The sequence below is a fragment of the Platalea leucorodia genome (assembly GCF_965183815.1).
Source record: "Platalea leucorodia genome assembly, chromosome: 6".
Lineage (NCBI taxonomy): Eukaryota > Metazoa > Chordata > Aves > Pelecaniformes > Threskiornithidae > Platalea > Platalea leucorodia.
Window position 1 is genome coordinate 17,212,138 of NC_138828.1, and position 27,586 is coordinate 17,239,723.

The following is a 27,586-nucleotide window of genomic DNA, read 5'->3' on the forward strand; positions in this document are numbered from 1 at the left end:
TGGGATGGAGTTATTTCGAAAGGACTTCACTCTCCTGAGCTTTTTTCTGAACTCAAAAGAAGGAAAGTCATTGCAGGAAAGAGACATTCATTTGCTAGTACAAATACAAAGCAATTCTGCTTCATGCAAGATCTGAGCACTTTACATCAATGTTTAAAACTTGGAGTCCTGTATCCCTGTGAAGATCTGGGCATCCACTATCATTACAAGTGGAGTATCCTAAAAATGTATTAGTTGGCTCATCCTCTCTTTTACTACTCCTACTTCCTTCATTTTTGGAGTCAGATGAACTCTCCAGCCTTACCAGGACACAACATTAGCCAGAAGAGACCTCTTTGGCTTATCCTTTACTATCACAGATAACCAAATCATATTATACATCAGTTACTTCTCTTACACTCCATTTCAAAGTAGGTACTTAAATCCTTCTGACTCCTTTCAGAAAAGTGACCCTAAAAGTCCCTCTTTTTGGTGGTTTGCAGCCTTCTCCAAATACCAAACTAACTAATGTAATTTTTACCCATTTGCTCTTGTTTCAGTACAGTTCTTAGTTCAAAATAAATTCTCCTCCCTCTCAGTTATCTATTCCTCAACCGTGAAATATTTATAGACAGCAGTCATGTCCCAACTTAGACTCTTTGGGTAAGCTAAAAAAAGCTAAGAGCATTTAGTCACCTGACATAACATAAAATTTTATTCCCCAGATAATTTCAGAAACTCTCCTAACATGCTTACTTGACTCTGAATCAAACTGTCTTTAACATGCTGGTGACCAGAAGTATACACAATCCTCCATATAAGCATTCCCAGTATCATTTGTACCACAATGGTGTGAATACTTCCCTGTTTGCTTGAAATACTTGGTGCATCTGAACATATGGATTTTGTATAACTACATTACACAAATGGCTCAGCCATCTTGGAACTACTACCTAAAAGATGAACTTCCCGGGAAGCACCCTGTCTACCTTCCCTATGCAGCATACGGAAAAAATCCATTCCTTTTAGAAGAAACAGCAGTTGAGGTATTCAAGAACACACTAAACGGATGGCTGTGACATTTGAACTTTTGTTAGCCAAAATATTTGTGGTGATCTTAAATCAGCATGCATTCACAGGGCCATCCGACCTCCATGAAGACTCTGATCCACTGCAGCGTTACCCCATGATGTGTTAAAAAAGAAAACAACTGGAAAAAAAAAAAAAAATTACTGCAACTCAGTTCCCTGTCACATCATAGGAATGCCAAAATTCCTGCTCTCATATATGAATGTAGAGGGCAACCATGTGAAAGCCTGTATGATGCTTGAATTTGTGGTGATGGAAGACCGTTACCTAAGATAAACCAACCTTACCACTGCATCTATGTTCTGTTTACCGCATATTGTGCTTGTGCGGGCTGGCTCTCACCTACTGAATATATTATTTTATAGATGAAGCAGTCTAGAAATTAGTATTCATGAAACAAAGAACAAAAGACAAACAAAAGAGTGCAGAAGAATAGTTGCACACAGACCTCCTACCATCGTGTGAGCGTTTTTCAATGCTAGACAGCAGTCCATATTTAAATTCTCATCCTTGTTCTTGTCTCTCCCTCTCTACAGCAACACCCGCTTACACAGTAAATAACAATTACAATAAAAAAAAATTGCAAATGTTGGAAAGTCTTGGGGAAGGGAAGAAATTATTAATGCTTTTGGAAAGGAATGAATGTGGATTTTTAGCTTACTTGACATAAAATATTTTTTCAAATCACCTTCCCAACCATTAACCAACTTGTGGTTCTTTGTGGCACTGCAGTTGCTAAACCCACCCATTCTTTGCTTGTTTTAAAACCAAGACACTGTATCACCTAGATGATTCCCAAACCCACCCCCCACCTTTCTGAAAGGCTACCACAATATGCTTGCTCTATTGGCGTTGCACTCCCCATTTAACATGCATCCAGCACTTATTCTTGAGTGTCAGTCAGAGTTGCTCATGCAGGCCACATATTCCAAGAGCCACAAGAAAAGCTCTTCCTCCCATTCCACCTCTCTCTAGCTTTAAAATATTCAATTGTAATACATGCTCCATCCTTTATTAATCGTTCATTTTTTTCTGTCACACCTCTTGCTGCTTGGTTTTTTTACCCCTTTTTGGGGTCCCAATGCAAACCTTTCTAGCTCCTGCCTCCTGAACTCCGAGCTCCTGGTAACTAAAGCCAGCCAGGAGCAGGAACGAAGACTTCATTTCACTGAGCAACACTGCCTGCCAGAGCGAAAACCAGGAAAAGTCCTTTTTATATCTGTGAAAGCATGGAAGACTGGTGGCAGCTTCAAACCTACGATGACTTAATTATTTAAATTTTATTTTACACCTATTAACCATAGCATATCAAGTAAGAGTAGCAGCTGCTACATGAATTTGACCAGCTCACTTGCCCTCAGCAGATCACCCATCTGCTTGCTCTTCACCTAATATTTCTGTTTGATAGGTTGTAAAACAGATTCTTGCAACAGGTCAGGAACAGCGTCAACTTCAAATCCCACATAGAAATTTCTATGAAAACATATGGACATCTATACTGAGTGATGTCGAATTTAGAGAGGCCACTGACCTTATGAAAGTGGATAAAAGGAAAATTGCAGCCTGTGATGGAATAACACCGACTCCATTACAGTGAATGAACAGAAGAGTGGAGAGTGAAGAACTGTATGTATAATTAATTCTAGTAATACAGACCTACAAAATTCATGGGTGCACACACTGCAAAATTGTGTGGAAAACGCCTTTCTATACTATATCAATTTCAGCTTCTACAGCATTAAAAATATTGCTTCTTTAAATGATCAATAAGGTAAACTTTCCTGTTCACCAGTAGTATTTTATAAAAATTTACATTATGCTAATTAAGCAAATTATTCAAGAGCTATGTATTCCACCATTTAAATTCTCATATCTTGATATCTCCCCCCCGCCTTGATTCAAATGAAAAAAATTAGGAGGCACATACAGAGGCTTTAGTTTCTTTTTATTTTTACTGGGGGATGTAGAACCTTGGGAAGTTCTTTCACTTACAGTGCATGGGAAAACCATAGGAAGATTACCTGTTTCTGAAAAAACATGTGATGCATAACATGTCACTTTCCCTCTTGTGTGGCCTTCTGGAAGCAGAGAATAGAGAGTACTTCCAAAAAAAAAAAAATCCCTGGGATATTATGCATCTGGCCCATTTCTAAACAGTTGCACAGTGCCTTTGCTTGCCAAAGAACTGAATTTATCTACCACTGAATTTTCAGGCTGGCAATAGCTTGCAATCCTTCATGTGAAGATGAGTCTCTAGAAGGCTCTTGGATCGCCTTGGTTATGGCAAAAAGGTTGGCCTCGGTGCATGGCAAGGCAGACTGGGAGTTACCCCATGCGACTGGTGGGTTGGACCCGCCATAGTGCAGCCCAGGTTGTTTTGTTTCTATGTTTTCAGAGCAGCCCGGCACAAAGGCAGATGAAGAATAGCACTTCTTTGCGGTAACCCTATCTTTGAGACAACCTCGGTTCCCACAGCTGTGCTGAGTCCCTGCAGATTGCTACACAAGAAATTTCATCCTTTCCACTATTGAGGCGAAGTCTTGGATAACCTGCTGTTCAAACACACAGCAGAGGTAGGATTTCTTTGTTATTAGGCTGCTTGCTGAGGTGCACAGCACACTTACTATATCCAGGAGGACATTTAAATAAGACAGCATCAGATTAGACTTTGGAAAATTTCCTTCAGCCAAGTATCTCCCTACTTTAAACAGGCAAATAGCAAATGTTCAGGTGAAAAGGAAATGCAACCCTAGAAACTTCTGTTGCTGTGACTGTGTTTCTACTTCAGAGGTGAAGAGAGATCTGTTTCTGACTCAAAATAGCAGAACTAGCTTTAAAGTGAACCTCCTGGAGCAGAAACCAACAGCAAAATCTGAAATTTATTGACCATCACATCTTTGTATTTAAAGAAAGGACGAGCTTCCCTATAACTAATATGATATAATTTGCTAATTCTTCCATTTTAAGTAGCCAAAATCTCCTAGCAAATATGCAAAATAACTGAAAGATTATGGTCATTTTTGCTGTAGTCTTTAGCACCATTTGGAGATGAAAAAATGCCTTCCTTTTTTCTTACGTTCAAGCCAAAGGAAGAATGAAAGATTAACTTTAGCAACTTAAGAAGCAATATAAATTTTGATTTAAGGCAGATTACCTCATACTTCTCTGGAACTTGAACAAATGAAGACTAAAAATGCAAAGCATACACAAGAACAGCTGTGATTTCTGACTTCAAGCCTGTTACTCTCCTTAAAGAAAGCTGGTTCAGTGGAAAAAGAGAAGACAAGACTGGCCAGGTGCTCTAGGTTTCCTCATAGTATAGTGCATTTTCAGCATATGACTCTATTAATGATCATAAATTAAAGTTTAAATAACTTTATGATTGCCCCTATCCGTAATTTAGAATATCATACAATATAGTTATCCTAGGTAAAAATGGTATTATAAACACAAATGTCTACTTTTGCAGTGACACCATTTATCAACACTTTTACGGTTAAAGGATCTTAGTGTTTGCAAGGCAGATCAGATTTATATTAATGACACAATCACATTTCTTCATACCAGTTCATCAAGTCAGTCAGCAAAAAGTTCATGCTTACTTGATACCAAAATTTTGCACTTCGATAATTTACATCCCTGTAATGAATTCCATCTGAAATCACTTTTGAAATTTTACCAATAAGCCCATTTTAATACTTTTTTTGGTCTACAGCTCTCCTTCTCATAAATTCATTAGACATTTCCTGCAAGTCCCCAAAATAAGATTCACTGGGAATACAATTACCAGATTTATAATTGGAAATGCAAGCTTTAGTCCCTTTGTTGTTGTGTACCTTCTTGTTTTTAAATTTCAATGCAGTTGTTCCTTTATGTTATAATCCCTGTTTTATAATATTTCAGAGGAGTGCAAAGAAATTGGTGCCCAAAAGCTGTTCAAGGCAGGCTGACAACATTAGCAATTCTAGTTGAGACCCAAAGAGCTGGGTGGTGTGCAGTGGTCCCTCTACTCCAAATCCTCCTTCTCTCTGTTTCCATGCTTTTGGACACAATTTGTCTCCCCACTTCATAGAATCATAGAACGGTTTGGGTTGGAAGGGACCTTTAAAGGTCATCTAGTCCAATCCCCCCTGCAATGAGCAGGGACATCTTCAACTAGATCACTTGTTCTTGTCCTTCCACCTGAACACCAGTTGCTCTCTCCCATGATTTCCATCCCACCATATCTTTTGAAGGACTGTCAGTATGTAACTTTTTAAATTAAACTAAATAAAACTTTCATGTAATCAGTAGAAACTAATGACAAAAAACACTCTTCCTCTTCAAGAAGAAGGGTTGCTCCATTTGAAGAGGGCACAAACTGAAACACAGGAGGGTCTGTCTGAACATCAGGGAGCACTTTTTCACTATGAGGGTGACCAGTGGCTGGCAGAAGCTGCCCAGAGAGGTGGTAGAGCCTCCGTCCTTTGAGATATTCAAAAACCATCTGGACATGGTCCTGGGCAACCAGCTCTAAGTGGCCCTGCTTGAGCACAGGGGGTTGGACCAGATGACTTACAGAAGTTCCTTCCAACCTCAGCCATTCTGTGGTTCTGTGAAAATAGCACCAGCTGTAGCTACCAGATTTAATAACAATTGGAAGAGGAGGCCATTTTTGAAAGAATATAATTTCTCATGCCACTTTCTACTGAAGAATGTTTAGTGGATCAAGTAAGAAATATGTGTGTGTGTGTGTGTGTGTGCACGCATATGAAGTGTGTAAAATGCAACTGGAAAAATATTAATAAATCTTTAAAAAGTCTGTACACGTGATGTCAGGGAAATGGTGAATGACACTTGAGGAATCTCTTCTATTCTTTTACTACTATCTTTTCAAGAGGGAACAATTAATTTTTACTCAAATAAATTAGCCACTGTACTTACAAATTCCCAAGAAAGTTGTTTCTATATTCACAGAGGGAGTTTTACCGTTTTCTTTGTCATAAAGACAAGAATGCAAGCACTTAAGTAAACAACTCAGGTTTAGCTCAGAGCTGAGGCAGGTATGCCCAGGATCTACAGTTAAGGTAGTTCTTCCACTTTGATTTATTTTTTTTATTTATACCATGCGCTGAACTACCATAGTTTTAAAAACATTCTCATGCACACATGATACAGAGTAATTACTACAAATATTCCATTTCAAATAGGAAACCTCAGGATGGGGTATTTTATTGGTCATGTACCCAACTGAAAAATTTATGACGACTCTACTACCTACACAAATTTTTATTCACATTGATAGTGTCAGGATGTTTGGAGCCAAAATGTATATTATGTTTTCGCTATGTTCTTTTGTGGCTAATACTCTACAGTGTACTTTTATGCATATATATATACACACACACAAAAATATATATATATATATACATAAACAGAAAAGTACAAGCCAAATTTTCAGTGTTTGCATAACAACAATGCTACTGGAAGCATCAAGAGCTCACAGTCATGTGCATACTAAGCAGAAGTCTAGATAGTATTCACATACCACTGGTAGGAACATGTATGTTAATATAATAATTCTAAAAAATATATTTTAAGCTAATTTAAAACCCCTATCTTAAATTTTTAGGGATGACAGGTCGTTTTGTCTTTCATTTTTTGAGTTTTTTTTGCTTAACTCATAAGCTTTCAGTAGTTGCTGATAACTCTTAGCTACATTTAAAAATTGTATTTCTATGCCTAATTACAGAGTAATCCTTTCCTAATAAGTTTGGCTCCTGAGGCTTGGAAACATAGTCTTGCTACTTTGTTAACTCCTAAAGAGAATCCTTGGCAATTCCTGTAAAGTTGGATAGGGATATCCATCAGATTAAGTCAGAAAGGACACCAAAAGAGAGGGGTGTGGTCAATGTAGATACACAGTACCTTGAAATTACAGTGATTCAAGACTGGGAAGGAAGCTTTCCTGGAAGGCAGGAAAGGAGGAAGGAAGATAACAAAAGGTGGTGTTACTTCACGTAGTACGTGCTGGTGTATGCAAAACCTCACCACCACCACAACAAAAAAAATATCCCCATGATTCAGAGGCCAGCTTAGACATGGATGTCTGAAGACCCATCCCTGACGTGGCATGCAAGCACATGGAGGAAATCACTCAATGAAAATAAGTAAGGTTTTCCAGTTCATGTGCTACATTAAGTGACTGAAAACTCAAGGAAGAAGTTAGGGAATTAAGGCATCAAGGTCAGCTATTACACAACAATAACAGAAAATGCTTTCAGAAGGGGGAAACCTTTTTTGCGTCCTTATAACTTTGGGAAGTTCATTTCAATTAGATTGACACTTTTGATGATAGATAGACAAATTGATTGATAGAGAGATATTACATGAGGTCTTGACTTCAATGACGCACAAGCCCTCCAGGTCTATTTAACAGAGCTAAATCTTTATTACCATCAGCAGCAGATTTAATGATCACAGAAGGAATTAATCACATCACACACTGCCTCACTTTTCTCAGTGCATAAGCTGGACACCATATTAAGAGCCTGTTTTCTTCCTTCTATGTTTTTCTTCATGAAAATAAATCAATAGAGATCTCCTGCTTCATCAGTGGTTCTAAGAACATCTACTCATCAGGAAAGACTTCAAAAAACCTATTTATGTCCTTTGCATGCCATGAACTCTTATTCTTTATCAGGTATTAAAAACTTAATGTTTATCACTTGAAGAAATTGTTTACAAAGTCTGTAAGGGTCAAACATTTTCTTTTACCCTAACAACCCAAGTCACAGAGAGGCAACACCTACCAGAGGTCCTGTAGCACTCTGAGTGATCCTAACTTCCTTCTATTGAGATGCCCAGGAAAGACTAGCTATACCATAATTAACATAAAATAGGGAGATGTCAGCAAAACAATCCTGTGATGATAAAGCTATCAAAATATAGTCCTCATGAAAGTCCTAGTCCTTAATGAAGAAAATGATCTCTAAGAAAAGCTCCAAGATCAGTTCCTGCTTCCTCACCAATCTACCACAGTACTGTAAAGCCACTTCTCTTTTACTGAAAGATGAAGCAGATGCAGTACCGAATTGAAGCCCTGGAGGTACCCACAGGGAGATAACTGACCTGAGTGAATCATACTATCATATATAAGGCTGCCAAAGCATGATGAGACAACCATATTCATCCTCCAGTACAGTAGTAAGCAGTAGTACGTTTACATCAATTGTATCTGTGTCCATTAAAAATTACAAAAATCCACTTGGAGGGGTGGAGAAGAAGCCTGGTTCAGCAGTGGCATGAAGTAAAACAACACATCCTTTAGAAGGTGTACATTGCAAAACACCCTGGCATATTCTACATAAATTACACCACACGTAATTGGAGTTCATTCAACTTTTTTTTTTCCAGATTAACAACACAGAATTTTATCAACGGCAGAAAACACATATGAAAACACATATGTGCATGTGTGTATATATACTTATACTAAAAAAACCCAAACCCGCACCTATTTTGTCTTTTCTTTTTTGTTGATGTTTTTTTGTTTTGTGTTTTCTTACCTTCTACTGCTCTCTTGAAGAAAACTTTACAGCTGCCACATGTAACCACCCCATAATGACATCCAGATGCCTCATCTCCGCACACCAAACACACTTTGGAAGGTCTTGAAGATCCAGTTGATACACTTCTCAATGAAGAGCTGGAGTAAACAAAAACAAACAAAACAAAAACAAACAAACAAACAAAAACAGCTATGAATATTTCAAATCACACTGGCCATAATGCAAAGTTCAATTAAGAATTTATAACAGGTATATTGCTCAAGGCACCTAACAATTAGGAAACCACAACTCTTTCTGGCAGTGCCTGGGTGGATACATGAATTGCTTTAATTAGTAAGTGCAATATTTTTATTGTCTGTTTTAAAACACCCATAATATATCAATGTTAATGTGAGAAGTTACCACAAGGGCAGTGGAATTTATTGGTAGCAGATGATTAAAACTGAAAATAAACAAACAAACAAACCAACCAACCAACCACTCTGGCAGCGACCTGATAGCAATAAATTTTCTTTCTGTTTGTTTGTTTCAAGCTAAGGAATACCTGTAATAAAACCACTAAGACCACTTTATGAAGTAGCGCAGCAAAGTTGTATGCACTCTCTTGTCCGCATTCCTGCTTACCACTACAGTGGTCCTTGAGTTTATATCTAATATTTCTGTAATTTAACAGCTTACTTCCAAAGCAGTTTTGAAGCCTTTTTACATTCTGCAAGTGCAGAAGACCCTTCCATATGACTGTAGGTGCCAGCAAAGCAGCACCAGAGGTTCAGAAACCATCCCAAAGCTTTGCAGAACAATGCATCTTGCAAACCCAGCGTCAACCATCTACCACCTTCTGAAAAGACCGGGCATTTCTGTCGTTGGGTTTTTTAAATCATGACTCTCCGAAGGCATCTTTAGGAAGTATTTTCCACTGGCAACTCTAAAAGACAGCACTCTTCACAAACAAGTCACATTTCATGATGGAGCGAGTCTCCTCCCTCCCCTCTTCCCCCCGGGGAACTGGAAATACCACCCTAATGTAATCGGCACGCTAGGAGAAACGTGCCAGATACTGAAGGAGATGAAAGCTTTGGATCCCTCCCACATCTCCGGAGGGCTGGGGAGAGTCTTTCCTTCCACACAGGCTCTCTCCTCCAGGCAAACGTGACCTCTTGCATTTCTTCGCACGTTATCTCTCTGAATGCTGCCAAACAACTACAAGAACAACCCTAAAAGACTTTACACCGGTGGTGAAGTAATCCGATAGTTCAAATTGCAGGTCATAGGCTATTTGTTGGTCAGTCATTGGGAAACGAAGTTCACAGGTAGTCTTAATTCAAACATAAGATAACCACCTTGCTTAAGAAATTTCAAGTACACACCCTTTGCCTTTTTCCAATTTTTTGTCTTCCTTTAAAGAGGTATACAGAGGCCAAGCGATTTACCCAGCGGCACAGCACGAATGTCACTCCAGATCAAGGACCACAACTCTCCTGGCCTGCAGCTTTACTGTAACATCAAATCTAAATGTCTTTTTAAATGACAGCGTTCAGATGCTAATCAAAATGTTCCAGATAGTATTCCTGCTCTTGTCTGCTCGCTAGTCTGTTAGATTTACTAGTTTTAGTCCTCGTGCTATTTATACTTTCATTACATAACATCACACTACTTGATAATTGCTAGGTGATGGCATTAGCTCATCTGTTAGAGAGACAAAGGAAAGCCTCACCAAATCTATGTTAAAATAAGTTCTGTGTGCTCAAGTCACTGTCATACCTATGCACACTGCATTAATCTACCCCTAAGGAAAGGGTAGATCCTTCAGGATTTGCCAAGACTGTGCTGGTATTCAGCTCTGCGTTTGGATTTGTTTAGGCAATGAACGGGACTTTCTCCCTGTAGCACGTTTCATACTGTATGAAAAACATTAAGCCTCTCATTAAACAAAACTCTTCAAAAGGTGTCTGCTTTCTAGAGAAAATGTCAATAACCTGGAAAACTAACTCCTTGAAAAATCTTTTTTCTTGTTTTGCTTTTTCATTGCAAAGGGTGGTATTTTGTCTGAGAAGGGAAACATTTCAATTCTGACATACCACCAAAATGTCTCAGGGCATTTGTAATTTTGATGCTGCATGTTCCCATTTCTTCATAAGACTAGCAAAAATTTTCCTAGTCTTTCGTCTTTCTACCCTGAAAAAGGTCAGTGTATTTTTTTTTTTTTTAATATCTAAAAAAGGTAATTCTGTTAGAGAGTTCTTCCTGTGGAGAAATGGAAGTTTCCAGGGTATCACAGCAGTGTGTGTTTTTTTTTTTATATATATATATACACACACACATATATACACACACTCTCTATATAGATACATACTATATATATAAAAGTATTATTTTTAGTTGAAAATAAATTGTCATGTAGGATTTGCAGAAGGTGGGAGAGCGTTTTTTTAATATACAAGCTACCCTATAAAATTTCACTTACACAGAAATATTGGGTAAAAAAAGCCAGTAAAGACACATCGAGACACCAGCTGATCCATGACTATTATTAAATGCCTACCTAAGACATAATCTATAGCATATTTTATACAGTGCTTCTCTAAACGAAGGGCTTGAATATAGCTGAAAGGTGAAGGTACAGCTTGAATACAAAGCATGTATTCAACTGCTCAGCCACAGCATCACAGGTGGAAACTTAACATTCTGGAATAAAATTCAATTAACTCCCATACATCCTTTTAATCAGTTTAAAAGTGGAATAGGTTAAAGCACAAATGACATATTTTTATTCTTAATAGGAGTATCCAACATGGAGCAATTCTCAAATACTCTATTGCAAAGAAACATTGATACTTAAATCTACTCCAACTTGTGCCAGCTCTAGCTATGATTGTCTTCTAATGAACACCGTTTGGCTTGTTTTTAAAATCTATTATGTTCTTCTTTCACCCATGCTACACCAAAGCATTTGTCAATTCAAAATGCTGTTATATTACCTTATACAAAGATAAAGTGGTGTTTGTACACACCTGCAAATGATAAAAGTCTGAGTCCAAAAAATATGCTCAAATCATATTGCTAAAGCTCAGATTAAGTCATTCTCTCTGTGGAAGCTTTTCTTTCTCAACAAGGCACGCGCAGATGGTTACACCTTTTCCTCCTGAATCTCTCTTACGTTCAGGCTGTCATTCCTTTCTTAGCGACTTGACCATGGTGAACAAGATCTGCATTAAGATCTAACTGGTGAGTGAACCACCTCTCCGCCCTCATTTCAAGGCCAGATATCCAGTGTTTATGACACAGAAACACACTTTATTTATTTACTGCTTTTAAGCAGCCAATTATTTAATTAATCAGTATAGCCCTATATCCTACAATATGTACAGGGAGAAACACTGCACTAAGAAAAACCACTTTGAAAGTGCTTTTCATGCATGCTCCAAGTTAAATATTTTCCTTTTTCATTAATTTTCTACAGATATATCCCATAAATTTCTGAAAAGTAATTCTAATGTAAACAGGTACATGGGAAAAGCTACAGGCAGGTAACACTTAATAGGTAAAAACTAAGCGTTAAATTGATTATAACAGGTGTATATTAATATATTGATACATATATTAATTTTAGTTCTTTTTTTGGAGCTCAGTTTGATTTTTTGCTCCAGATGAGAATTTTAATTACAATAATCCAGATTATCTAGGTAATACATCATTCTCTCTTTAGAAAAATACAGGAGTTGGTCCAAATAAGAACGGATACCATAAAAAAGATCAAGAACTAAGAATGGATACCATAAAAAAATATCAAGAACTTTACAACTGACTCCCTGCACAGCAATTAGCCTACTGCCAAACATCTATTTGAATGACACGCTAAATGTGATGACATCTGTGGGCCACAACACGATTGAGTCTTAAACTTTAGACCAAGTGAAAACATTGTGTTTACACATTTGCCCCAGTCCAAATTGGAGCCTAACAACTATTGCTCTGATATTTAACAGTTTTTTTTAAACTTTCACACAAGGGACTATTGTTGACCCAGAAAATTTCTTGTGGGCAGCAACCTACTCTCAATATAAACTTCTAACTGAAAACACAAGAAATATGAATTAGTGCCACAGAGCTGGCTACTCACCACTGCTTTCAGAAGCCAGTGGTTTCCAGAGGTTGATTAGGTGTTATTACTTTCACACCTCTCTCATTATTTCCAATACAAAGTATTAAAAAAAGCAAACACTTGCCCTGCCCCCCCCCCCCCCCCCCCCCCCCCGCAGGATTTAAATACAGGAGAGCTAACAGAGCATACGTATTTTATACAATGCTTTTACAGCCAAGGGCAGCATGGAGCAGTTTAACAATGCCAAATGTATCTTCTAAATGATTTGTAAAATGGTTGCTCCACTAACATTTGTCACGTTGTAGGGTATGTGATTAGGAATAAGCCTGATTTATTATCCTCAACAGTGCAAATGCTGGCAGTGAAATGCTGACCTTGACTAGCCATTGCCATCAAGCTCATTTGTGTGTCTGCAAGTTGGCTTTAGTAATAGTTATATGGAGAATTAATTAGAAATAACAGATTTTGTAAAGAAGAGTCAATAAACCCACAGATAATCCAGCATTTTAAAAGCTGATTATATAGGTTATTATGCTTTTCAAACCAGATGTCATACAGGAGCACAGTTTAAACAAACGATGCCTCTCTGATGATAAAATGAGGCATTCCAAAGAAGCGTAAGCCACAATATGAATCCCAAATTCATTTGTTCCAAGTGCTTTTATTATTATGAGATCTAGAGAGTCCTTTTTAATTCCACATCATTGACTTTTCTTTTTCATACAGAAATTTTCTGGTAGTAAAACAAACAGAAGGAACCTGGGTACACCTCAATAAATAAACTTTTGTGAAAACAAAGGTAAAAAGAATTTGAGATCAGCATCCTATTTTCACCAAAAGAAAAAAGAACCACTTTTAAGAGGAAGAATAATCAGGAGATTCAAGATGCAGAGACTGCCAGCATTTTCCTTCTACCCTCTCATCTCATTTCTGAAGGGGTGAAACCTCCAGGGCAAGTCATCTTCTACTGGGGACTGGCACACGAAAACATGATAGTTAACTGTGCACATACAGATATTGAAACTAACCTTCCTGGTGGCCCAAAACAAGGACTGTGTATTTCAATGGTATTTCACAACCATGACGTGGACAGTCTGGCTTTCACACCCAAGGAAGCTCAGATGGTCAGGAGGTGGCCAGGGATTGACCAAGAGCCACCCAAGAGCCCCCGGCGCTGCCGAGCCGGTTGTGCCGCTGCAGCGGCACACCCACAATGTTTGGCCCTCACCAACCTCAATGCAGCGGGGCAGCTGATGCTGCCCAAGAGAGACAAGAAACTCCCACGCTGAATGAAAATACAACTCCTCACAACCTAGCGCTAAAATCGAGAGACTGATTACCAAGTTTATGCTACCCTGAATATAAACTCTTATCCCCCTCCAAATAGTCCCCCAAATTCTTCTTGGTTTCCACAGCTAATCTTACATCCCTAAAGTGCTTCCTTTTACTGGTCACTTCTCTAGCAGCTCTCCTAGTATCTTCTTTTCTTTAACTCATCGTTCACTCAGCGGTCACAGTATATAGCATAACGATATCCTCTTCACATCATCTCCGTTATTTTTGTGCGTGTTCACATAGAAACAATATTTCACCGCCTAAGATAACTCTACTAGTTATTTAGAAAATGTTACACTGGTCAAAAGTTGTCCAATAGATTATCTGACCCCTATACAATGATGCTGGTCACGACCTCCACCAACGGCATGTACCATCTTCCCAGATTTTGCTCCATGCTGCTAGTTTTAATTGTCAATACTAAGGTTTGACCAATATCAGTCTCACCTTGTGTAGCCCGAATTTTTAAAAAAGTTTCACTGCAGGAAGGCACCCTGGCTCTCTCCTAGAACTACTTACATAAAGCAGATTAGCAGACTGGAAAATGGTATTTCTTAAATGTCAGACTATATAAACCAATCTTCTTGTCAGCAGACCAAGAAAGCATAGAGAAGTGAAAAGGTGCAGAGATGAAACGATCAGATTTTTGGAGGAGAAGGCAATCACATGGGACCTCATGAACGCTGAGCTAAGGAAGGACCGCTGAAACCAAACCACCCCTGAGCCTCAGCAGCAACACTCCTGCATGCAGGCAGAGCAACATTTACCCTCTGATGTTTGACAGAGACATATACAAATTGCTAAATAACCTAGCTGCAAATTCTGCTTGCTGAGTTTCTCGGGGTATCATCCTGCTCCTACGGAGATAAGACAGACATTACAGAAACGGGTATGTTTCCTTGGATAAAGCAATAGGACTCATATGGCCACTACCAACCCTTAGACCTGCAGCCTTAAAAAAAGGCTTTTTTTTTTTTTTTTTTTTTTTTTTAAGACTAAACCTTAAAAAAAACCCAAACAAAAATTTTAAGACTCAGAAATCTTGAACGAGGTCTAAATATTTTAGGAAAGCTGTGTACTTTAGTGCATATTATGGATGATAGACACCGAGCGTAACATCTGAAGCAGTGCATGCTTACTCTGACATCTGGAGTATTGTATCAGTCCATAAGTAATATAAGTGGTTAGGGAAACAATTTTTTTCTTTAATGTCTTCTCTCTATTAGAATAACAAAGATAACAAAAACATCCATTGAAAAAATACATTTTCAACGTGAAATATTCAGAAAATTCAATTAAGGAAGAAAAATGACCTAGAAAATAGTATCTTCTTGTGCTATAAATCAATTATTTTTGAAATGTCCCAAACTTCAGGATCCTGAAGCTTTTACTTGGATTACCATTTATTCATTTTTGTTTGTTTTGTTTCAGCTAATGATGAACTCATGCAATCCACTACTAATTGCTGTAATTTTAAAAAAATGGACCAGTATCTCACCAAAATAAACTTATTTTGCCACCTACGAATTTGAAGGTATAATTTTAAGAAATTAAAAAACAAACAAACAAAACCAACCAACCAACCAGAAAATTCAGTGGCTATAAAACTGCACTTAATTTAGTGGTTAGTCTCAATTTTATTTTTTTTTTTAAGCACAGAGGTATTCTATTCCAAGATAGAAAATTTTTAATTGTTTGAACTTCAAACACTACAACCCTAATACAAATGTATAGATTACCAAATTAATCCAGTATTTATACTTTTTTTCTTCTTAAGAAATGCTTAGTATGGTGAAACACATAGGAATCACAGGGGAAAGCGCATTTAGTTAAGAGAAAGCAAACTGTGAAATCAGGTGGTTTCTTTCCTCAGCAGCTCCAGCTTTCACATTAAGTTACTTTATTTAGCAATGCCTAAGGGTCATATATCACATTTTCATACCTGGATCTTAATTCTGGTAACAAGCAAAATAATGTTCACTGATAACAGAAAAGGCTCCACCCTTTCTCCCAAGCCCCCATCTAAAAAGATTCACTCAGGATTTTAAAAAAGGCATTTAAATTCCAGTGTTTATTCTGCAAATAGAAGCTGATGGGTTCTCCTGTGCTGTAGTCACCAGTGAACAGGTTCCTGTATTTAGTTTAACCTTAAGGCATATGTTGATTTTACAAAATGAAGCAAGTGTACTAAGCTCCTTCAATTTCCATTTACCTTAGTGGATGCTGACAGGACCCAGCATTTTCCTCAATCCAGCTGTAAGCTTTGACTTTTCCTTGACCTTCTCTACTGAAATCTTTTGGTAGCAACTACAGTTGGCTATCCAGATTTTACCTCAAAATAATCTGTCGGCTACAGAAAAATATGAACTTAAGCATAAACAAACGTGTGTTCTGGTGGACTGAAACTGAGGAGCACTTATCTCCTAGGGAAATAAATCTACTTTTTACCCACTAATTCAGTAACCAGAGAAGTCGTCCCAATATTCTTCTGCAACGCACTTTTCTCCTCTAAGTACTGTCACAATGTACCAAGATCCAACTGCCCCAGGGAAATAAAATTTACTTGTTCTGCAGTTTTTTTAGTACATAAATATAGTTATCTATTGAAATGGAATGCTTAACCCAGACAGAGCGCTTCCTATCAGGAGAAAACCTCCAACTTTGGAAGCCAGAGAACAACAGTAAGCCTCGCACCGCATTTGCTCTAACTTTTCATATTTGGTCCACTTATAGAATTAGTGCAGTTTAAATGCATGCAATGTTGGTATTTGTGCTGCTGATTATAAACTGCTATGTATTGTATAGCAAGATAAGGCAGGAACAGTTTATCTGGAAAATGATCTAGTTAATTATTGAAAGTCTATTGGGGGGGAGGCAGGGAGTTTGTTTAACTCTTTCTTTTCCTGCACCTGCTCACCTGCCATGACTAAAAGGAAAGAGATACAGCTTTGAAAATCCAATTTTCCACAGCACCATCTCATCTTCCACCACTGAAAAATATGTAAAATAATTATGCATCCTGATCACTCTCGTACAAGAGCATAGGAGCGTTTACTTGGTGAGGCTCTGCTGCCTTCTTGGTCAGCAACATACCAATATTTTAAAGCTGCATAAAATGCAGTGATTCAAGTGAGGTTCACCTGCTGATGGGGACACCCGTGGGAAATCGTTGTCATGAGGAATTGCAGGCAAGACAAGACTGCATGACTATTTTGCTCCGCTATTGAGGACTTCCAAGACAAAGAAAAATTGAACGAGAAAGGAAGAAGGAAAATATACATAGAAGCCAAGTGCAGAGAGATGCTACCAGTAACAAGAACATCTCTTTAAAAAGCCTCCTCTTCTCAAAATAAAGCTCACTACTTTCTTCAAGTTCTTCCCTCAGAGTCTAAACAAGCAACTCCTAAAAATACTTGCCTTTGCTTGAAAGCTTTATTTTATGAAACCCTTATTACAGCAACCTGAAATGACATTGATGACCAGAGTATTGACTGTTTTCAACCTTAAGAAACGTCGTTCTGTTGCAGAGACAAAAATCTACGTGGTATGTCTGGCAAGGGCTTGGCCCCGTAAGTCCTGAAAGACTGCCTGTATCAAAAATATTAGTTTATAACAGAAGCAGCTTGGTCCAGTTGTACATACTTTCCTATTACAAACTGTTCAATTTATCTTTTGAGTGCATGATATGCTTACAGAGAAAGCCACCAAACCATTAATGACCTAACCACGCAATATAAAGAGTTTACAAGAGTTCTGTAATCAAATTAAAAAAAAATTAAAATATTTCATAATAGCAAAAAGTAAACTGAACTGTCATCCCCAGTCTAATGGAGATTAAAATACCACAACAGAAAAACCTCCAGAGCAACCATGAAACCATAGGGAAAAAACGCACCAAAGCACAAAAAAACGTTACCATGGGAACAAAGGCTATTTTCCAACTTGTCAAATAAAAGCCCCAGTATGGCAGACCTTTACTCATAAGAGCAATCCCACAGGCTTCAAAAGGCAACATGTATAATTATTGCTTGAGCTGAAAGAATGTAATGGGGGGAAAGGGGGGGTGTTTGCCCTTTCAGCTCCCTTGTGCCCCCCACAGCCAACAAGACAAAATTAGTATGGATGTTGAAAGCGTATTAGCATTATGGTACCACTGTATATTATAATTCCACATAGGAACAGAAAATAAAAGTAGGAAAGTCTGTACACTAACCTAAACTTCATAAACAAGGCATAGGGAAAAATAAAAGGTAACAGACAGCTCACAATATTATTTAGTATGAGTTACCAATGCAGAGCTGAGTAGTAAGACTCAAGCCCATAAGCATATCGGAGAAATTCCCGACATGAACAGACTTAAATATGTTGCAACGTGCAGCAAGTTCTGGGCGCATCTGTAAAAAGAAGGCTGGAAAAAGAAACATTATGCTGAAGATGATCTTACTAATAAAAAGGTAATAATACTTAATAAAGTTAGGCACAGTTCTTTACTGAAAGTTTCCAGCTTGGCACTTGTTTCAGATTATACAGTAAAAGCAGAAATCCAGCTTCACCACCATCTCTGATTAACAGGTATTTCAAAAAGCAAATATTCACATTATTTTGAAATATCTTCTGTGACTTCTAAAAACACCATTCAAAATAATGAAGGCTTCATTTTAACTAAGATTCTTCCATTTTAAGACAGTCAAGCTGTTCATGGTGTTTCAATGCATACTATTATTACTTGATACAAGAAATAAGACGACTCTTGCAGCTCTCAGTTACGGAACTACACAGACATTGGGGTAGCTCATAAATTTGTCTCTTCCACCTTCCTGGTCCCATGGCCCCAGTAAAACATCTTCCTAAAACTAGAAGGTAGAAAAGCCAGGGTGATTTCCATTTCTATTTCCTTTACCATTCCCCTCTTGTCACTTTCACGGGCTTTTGCTACCTTTTGACAGAGCAACAAGAAGACAGTCATGATGTTTGAGGAACATGCAAGTGTTACGGCGAGCAGAATATGCCCACATTCAGTAGGCGATACAGGGCAAACGGATGCGGGATTCACACCTGTCAGCTTCTGGGAGAAGGAGAAAAAAGCAAAGAAGGAAAAACAGCATAGGAGCAGGTATTCAGACAGACCTTCACATGGCCTATTTCTGTGAGTGGTGAAGCTGGCCCTCGTGCAACAATCCCTCATTTTTCTGACTGTGGCTTCTTTGCTTGGCCAATCACATCTCCAGTGGCCTTTGCCTGTGCCTATCTGCAAACATCATCTAGCCTACGACTCACTTCCCAGTCTCTCTGACTCTCAGGATGCTTACCAACAGTTTGCAATTGGATTTCCTCCAATACATTAGCAAGTTGTCTAGCCATCATTTCTTCAAAGGATGTACCTAATATAAAGGTGCCATTCTAAGGCAGTTGATGCTTTGGAAACACAAAACAAAACCCAAACTCATCACAAACTAGCTTTAAGTTCTAGGTGTGCAATCCCACGTATAACCTGGTTTTCAAATATAACCTGTAAGTTATGTTTCTTTACCAGCATATGTGAAGTTCCTCTGATAAACTGTTCCCTATAGGTCAGTTTTCCATAGAGGATTCTCTCATGTTTTCACAGAGCATTCACCAACCAGGGTGAAATAAGAAAAACAGTCCCATTTTCTCTTCAGTGCAAACAAGTAGCTATGCAACCCTCCTCCTGCCTTAACTTCAGGAGGCAAACATCTACCCTGCACAGCTCTAGCAAGTATGTGAGTAATTCCTTGGTCTAAAATGACTAGCTGCTGGTAAACGGCTCTGTGGTACCTTCTCAGAAAATACACTGTGAGACAAATCAAAGTTTTAAAAGTATTCTAACCCCAGTCCAACCTGTGAATTTTATCACAGGTGAAACAGCCTTTCCAGGCTTTGCATCTGCTTGTAAAAATTGTGATTAGCAGGAGGCACGGCAAGTGGCAGCGCCAGTTCAGACAGCGACATCACTTCCCACTTGCCCCACCTCTGCTACACAGTGACAATTACTATTTTACATTTACACCAAGGTAAAGTACAGTCACTCCGGTTGGTGGTGATATTGTTGATTACCACATTTATTTCTACACTTCAAGTCCCTCTGTTTTCCCTTGCCTGTAGTTTATGTCAATTGTCAGGCAGTATGGGCCAAAAGAGAACTGTATTAATGAGCGTTCAATAGCCCTATTTCTCATCCTACTATTGTAGGAGGAATGCAGATATTCTTTCCATGCTTCTTCCTAAATTAGAAAGCCAGGTAAGCTGAATGACCTGGGGGGGTGCGGGGAGAGATGTGAGGCACTTATCTTTGTAGAGCCTTCCCCTCTTCATTTTGTCTCTGGCAAGAGAGCTTGTTTTGAAATGGACACATAGAAAAAGACGTTTTGAACTAATCATCACCATCACCAGTTAGAAAGACACTGCATACTTGCATCCACAGGAGCAATTAGGAAGACAGTATTGCTAGACCATTTGATCTCATGCTCCAGCATATACATAACCTGCATGTGTGCAAATGCACCAACTGCACTCATGCTGTACAGCCTTAGAGTGATTTGCAGTTTTTAATGTTGCATACCCCTTGGATTTGGATAGGATTATACTTATTTTAGACACCAGGAGATCATGACAGAGGAACAGTTTAGGTCGTAAAACAAAACTGCATCAGAGCAGAAACGCAGTCATTCAGATCTCGCCACAAAAGTGAAGACTTTTGAGCAGAAGTACTATTGAACACTGGAAGATACAGGTTTTAGTAACTAGATGCACAGTTAACATTCAAGAATCCCTTTTAAAATCAACAGTAATTACAAAATAGGAAATCTCTGCTCCCGTTAACTAAATAAAAATTCTATTGATAGCCTGTAGAAGTAGAAGGTAAAAATCAATTGTATGTGTTTTTTTTAATATTCCAAACCCCAAGTCCTTTCAACTCCTCTTTCCCTATTTTCACAGCAAGTGTAACTGCTGACAATACAGTTATACTGTATTAAATAACTATAGATTTTAACTTTTAAATCAATTAAAATACCCCTCCATTATATGTCAGAGTGACAAGTAATAGCCTGCTGAGTGCCATGGAAAATTTTGGTCAAATAGCAGATGAGGGCTGCGATCACTGACTGATACCTAGAGCAAAGGCTTTTGGTAATTCTCCCACAAGCAATCACAATTGCTGACAAAGTTCAAATTTGTCTTGACAGGATTGTCAAGGCAAACTAGAAACGTTCACAATTGCAAGTCAAAGAATTCATTTTTATTCAGCTGAAAATCACTCTACTGCTCACATACTAATGATACACAGTACTGTACCTACCACTCTCTCTGGCTGAATAGCTGAAAGCCACCTAGCAAAGACTAAAAGAAAATGGGAGTATTAACTTCCTTGGGCTGTGCTTTGCAACTAACACAGCTCCGGTTCCTCTCCTAAATCCTCTGCTGCACACTGTCAAAATCCTCTTGCAGTATATAGCAGGCCTTGATTTTGGAAGGCAGCTTACCTTTAACTTCAGTGGCAATAAGAGCTGCTACAATAATTAAAAATACCACCATCCCTCCCATTTCAGGAAAAGGATGTTTAACTGTTTATGCACAAAAGCACGTTACTGTAGAGGCAAACTGACAGTTGAGTGAGCATAATTATGTGCTTATGCATAAATTTACACAATTTACATAGTAATCAAGGTGTACAGTAGAGTGAGCAAACGTTATTACTTGCTAAGCCATCACCCCCCAAATCTCATTTATGCAGCCTGTCTGTGGCACACACTTCCAATTTTCTATAGAAGGACTGCAATATTTACAGTCATTGTTAAGCCACAATATCACTCACTGACACAACAGGTCCCACACAGAGTGCAATTAAAACCAAACAGAAAGAACCTGATGACACACATTCTTTGTTCCATTATGCAATTTCTGCGTATTCTAAAACGGTCTCCTCCCCCCCCCCCCCCCCCCCCCCGCTGTAGTCGCCAAAATTATTTCTGCCATAAACAGGTGTGCAATATGCAGAATAAGCACTTAGGGAAGAAAGAAGATGACTCAACAAAGAGTAAGTTTTGAGGACCCACAGTCTGAACATTGCAGCAATCACAGTGTAACTTAACTTTAATACGTGGCCGGAGGATCCAAGGGGCCCCTGCTGTTCCCACTTGCACCCCTTCAGGCTTCAGAGCCCTCCAGGCAGCTCCTGGCACAGGAGCCCACTGCAGTCACAAAGCGTTAACAGACCTACAACTTCTTCTTACTTCCATATCTGCTTTCTGTATTCCCAATAAACATATACAAAATAAAGCAAGTGCTGAGCTCCAAAGTATATGAAAATGGTCTTAATAATTAAAAAAAAAAAAGTAAGTTGCTATTCAGGAGCAGGAATAATGAAACTTTGTTTCCTAAGGCTTCCTCTTTCCCCCTTGCAAGGTTTAGCAGGAGAAAAATGCAAACTATCACCTTTTCTCCAGTGGGGGCACTAATTGGGTGCTACTCTTCCATCCAGTCACTTATTGTAATGGAACTGGTAAGGGATAACAGCTAAAATTGAAAGAGGTAATAGCTACCCACTGTCAAATTTAGTTGAAGCTAGCTGACATTCAAAACTTATTAGGCGGGAACACATAGACAGCTCAGTTATGTAAAACTTAATTTCCTCAGGCGCTGTCTAGGGTTCTGCTGGACTTGCTACCTTCACCAATAACTTGATAGGAAAAAGTGCTCAAAAAGCTATCATCACTTTAAAGCTTTGGACCCTCACACATACTCGCATATTTAAAAGGCATCATCTGCTTAATTAAAGCACACAACCCCCTCAGAAGACCTGCCCTCCATCCCACCGAGCACATCCAAACACACCCATGAGCTGACACAAACCCTTCTGACCCTCCTTCTCATTCCTTCAGGTTGCCACCTCTCTCCCTTTTGTGGTCCACAGCCTCCGGCACCCACCTTGCTGGGACCGCGGTGCCCAGGGAGTGAGGGGCCGGGAGAGAGCCTGCCAATGCCGAGGGGAGCCCGCTGCCGCTGGCACGGCATCGTTGCCTTCTCCCTCGTACCCTCCAGGTCTCTTTAGGGAAAGAGGTGGGGAGTCCCGCTTTGTGACAGGAGTGAATATTTGATTTAGTTCATTTAAAACTAGTTTATCATCAGTGAAACCAGCAATTACAAACCTTGTTAGCAGCCCTCACCCCAGCTCACCTGAATTAAGCTCACAGGTAGCTGTGCTGCCGTACCGCAGCCCACAACTCCTCTTTGTCCCCACCATGAATACTGCCCACAGGGGAAACCCTGCTCCTTGGTTCAAAGCATGTAGAAGACTTAGGCCCAAATGTATCAGATACTGCTTTGTTTCATACTTTTTTTTTTTTTTGTAATTAAAATGACTGAAGCAAAGTACCAACTTCCCCTAAAACCGGCACACACAAGACAGCGTATCTGTCACGTTGCATGTCAGACGCAGTGCTAACCACTGTACCTACACACCCCTGAAGATCTTCTACATGCTTCTGGAAAGAAGGGTTTCCATTATGATGATGAATTAAACCCTACTAGTCTGTATAGGAAGAGTTCACTTTGTTTTGACTTAAGCTAGCAAGAAATTAACTCCATTTTTGCAGCACATTAACAGCTACAGATACTCATCTGATTTATCTATTTTCGTTCTGCTTGTTTTCCCAGAGCAATGTATTCTAGTTTTGCATATACCTATAGAAGTCTAGTTATTGAATCTGCAAAAGCTTGACCACAGTGGGTAATGTCGTCATTTTTTGTGTGGTTTTGGACTCCAAACATGGACTTTCCTTCAACACTTCCTTGCAATATTTTCTGGACTTGCCTCAGAGCCATTCTGATTTTAATGACTCCACAGAAATCGGCTTCAGGCACCACACCGTCCATCATTCTCTTCGAAAATCTACATCTGTGCTCCTGTATCTACAAAAACATGCTTCTACACCGAGTATTGGAAAACACTTGTAAGAACTTGTCACCTAAAACCTTTTCCAGGCCTTTTACACCAGCAAGGACTCAAAAGACCAGCCAAATGGAACTAGTTAATGCTTGGAAGAAACAAGGCTGTTATCCAAATTTCACAGTAGTACAGAGGAATGTTAATAAAAGTAAACGCATACCAAGCACTTGTTTGAAGTTCAGCGCTTCTTTCATTCCAGAAACATTGCTTTAATCTTGCAAATGCTGCTCTGCCTTTTGTTACCCTCTTTTGTGACTCTGTTGTCAAGCGCAATGCTCAGACAACTTGCTGCAGAAGTAGCAGAAATTGCCTACAAATGTCAAGCCTGCACTGCTAACTTGCATGTTTTCTAGCCGAGTGAGGCTGAAGCAGGACCTCAGTTTTCCTCACAGAAGTGCTCAGGCCAAGCTGTTTGGCAGAATGTTCTGGAGAGTCAGTCCCTCCTGGCTCTCAAGCGTTTGGGAACCAACTGCAGTCACTGGCACAGAGCAGGCTGCAGGTTATCAGCTGTGCAACCTTAGATTTGATGCAAAAATTGCTGAAAGTTGAAGATTCCCCCAATCCCGTAACACGGCATGTAGTTTCTCCTATCGCAGTCTCCAAACATGTCAGGAAGCAGCTCTGCCTACAAGATACCAAGGCAGATCAGCGTAGGGACAAAGCCTTGCTTTGTGCCCTTCCGACAGTGAAAAGCTGCAATGCTCTGCCTTGATTGAAAACACTCGCCAGAGTTGCCAATTCAAGAGCATGCCCAAACAGCTGAATTTTGCTGAAGCCTGAAGAAACCCTTGCGATTAATGGTATTACAGGCTTTGGTTTACTTGACAAAGATGATATACAGGCCTTTATTCTCAGCTTTTCTGAGATTTCCTTGGCTGCAAAATTGCATTAGTTGTTCCTCAACCAAACCAAACTTCCAGGTCTGCTGACCATTATCCCAGAAAACGTAGAAGCTTCTTTTTCCTGCGAGAAGTGAACAATTACACCAGTTTCCAAAGCATGAGCTCTATTCTTTTTGTAGAGTTGAATCTCTGCATCCTTGAACTTCTGAGGAATCACCTTCTTGTCCTTGACGGCTGTAAATGGTTGTGCCTTTGTCAGGCCAGGTGGTGCCCTCTGACCAACTACTGCAGCAGAAGCACCACGGGTGCCCGCTGCCCTTCTCTGCGGTATTTACAGGACAGATAAAAGAGTTTGTGCTATTTTGCTGCCAGCTGCTCTTGGGTGGGTAGGCTGGAGAACGTCATTTAATGCTTCGTCAGAGATGCCAGATGGACATTTTAATAAACTCGTGAAGTGTTCATGCCACTGATTTGGGATTTACTTGTAGCTGGCTCTCAGTGTTTGACCGTCTTGATTATGGACTGATGCAACAACACTGAATTTACAGCCACAGACTAGTTTTAAGCACCCACAGAGGCTCGCGTAAGTTCTCATGCCTTTTCTGCCATTATAGTTACAGTTTAAACCAACAGCAACCCCCCAGGTTTTTGTAGGAACCGCTTGTGTGGCCACAACAAATTCTTGGTGGCCACAGTCAAAGCATAGCTGATAAGCTTTTACCAGGCAGCCATAAATACAGGCTCTAGGGACTGCCTGTGGTCACTGTGATAGCTCCTAAAAACACTGGTCCCAACTGGCAGCAGAAGGTATAACAACTAAATAAAAATACAGGAAAAGAAGAGAAGAAAAAGGGCTTTCATAAATACTGTAGATACTGGTTAGAGCCCCTCAAAATAAATAATACAATTGGCTGTGCTTCTTGAGGCATTTACTAGCTATCTTAAAGTCACCATGGTTTCATGAAAAGGAAAAAAAAAACCCACAACCATGATACGAAGAGAGTCTAAGAAGTCTATGAATGAATATTGATAAACTGCTGATCGTGATGTGCCATAATTATTCTTAGAGCATGAGGTCACAATCCTAAATTATGAAACTGCTGAAATAATATTTTTAAAGTTTCATCTTTCCCTTATGCATAAAAATCTCTGCTAAGCCTGCAAAATCTTGACCTCAAATTTAAGGACATTATGCTACTTTAATAAATTATATAGAAGGCTTGACTTGTGATCAAGAAAATATTAAGACTTGTGTTATTATATTTTACATTCTTTCTTTACTCATTAAACCTGAAGAGCTTTCATTAAAAGTACAGTAATTCAATTCAGTGCCATATTATTAACAAAACATGATATACATATTTAAATTCCAATGCTGTGAAAGAAATGACAAGGATAAACTATAAACTGAACAGCTGAAACACAGACAATGTGAAACACACCATTTTTTTATATAAAGCAAGGACTTCAACATTTTAACTTAGTTCAAATTTATTTTAATGGGTATCATGTCCTAAAAAAAAAAAAGTTTACAGAAAAAAAATCTGGATTGCTTTGGATACTGTTGTCTTAAGCAAATACACTTCAGCTTTATACTTAGAATTAGATGGGAAAGTTTGTCAGTGACTCCCATTCCTCTTCAAAATTTGACATATTGTTGCTGTTCCTGATAAAGCTGCAGTGCGCCTGTTTGCATGATTGAGAAGTTACCCACCAAGACTGTTACTCAAGTGCCCAAGTATGGCTATCACTCGGATTAACCATTTATGAGCTGTTCCGCTGCTCTAGAAAAAAGTGCACTGCTATCAGAAAAGAACTGCTCATTAGAAACCAGCCTGTTAGGGTATTTTGAAATATAACAATACTATTCCAATAGACACATGCATATTATTTTTTAAGGAGAAAAGGGACAGAAGCATTTTACTCTGGAGCCGAGTGGTTTAAAATTTTAATGAAGAACTGATTTAAGATTGTATTATAGGAAACAATGTCTCATTGACAGAAATGTAGTTAAGACAGTCGGGCAGATCTTTTCCATCTACTTATGTCTGTGCCCTTTTACCCTCGGCATGCATGTGCTTCCACTCCCTCGCCGCACAGAACCAGGGCGGGTGCAGCCTGAAGACCGGCAGGGAAGCAAGGACTGGGCGCTGCTTCCAGGTGGCTCCTCCTGTAAGGGAGAATCTCTGCCACAGCTTCCCTTTACATCCAAAACGCTACGGGGAATAACTGCACTCCGGATTGGAAATTCCCCCCCTTTCAAATGGAGTAAAAATTAAATTAAGTGAAGAAGTAGCAAAATTATTCTCTTCTGATTATGCTAAGCAGATGCGGGGGGAAAAAAAAGGAGGGGGTGGCAAACCTGTCCTGGCCTAACTTTATCAGCCATTGAGTTGCTAAACTCTTGAGAGTGCTCCGAGGTGCTCTGGTTATTACTGATAGTACAGAAAGATTATATACATCACTTTTGTATTACCGCAGTCCTCAAGTGCTTCAAGAACTTCACATATGTAAAACGATCACTACTACTTGAAGCTGTGCCCTTCATTCCCAGTTTTCTGCAATTTCCTTATTAAAAGGACCCAAGAAGCCATCTCATCTGATGCTCTACCAGGCAGAGATATTTTGGACAAATTGCAAAAATATTTCATAACTAAATCATCAGATTGATGAGTGCCACTAAAGCACTACCTGTCAAATTGTTACTGAACTTCACCTCCTA

The 27,586-nt window shown here is 39.1% G+C and overlaps 1 protein-coding gene across 1 annotated transcript in view; it reads right to left on the minus strand.

Annotated features, from left to right (window-relative positions):
• NR3C2 (nuclear receptor subfamily 3 group C member 2) overlaps positions 1-27,586 on the minus strand; it is a gene marked incomplete at its 5' end in the record, with an annotated part of 210,062 nt that overhangs the window by 86,832 nt on the left and 95,644 nt on the right. Inside the window, one exon of the mRNA XM_082314777.1 lies at positions 8,616-8,755. Within this exon, the coding sequence (XP_082170903.1) occupies positions 8,616-8,755 (140 nt within the window). The remainder of the gene's footprint in view (positions 1-8,615; positions 8,756-27,586) is intronic.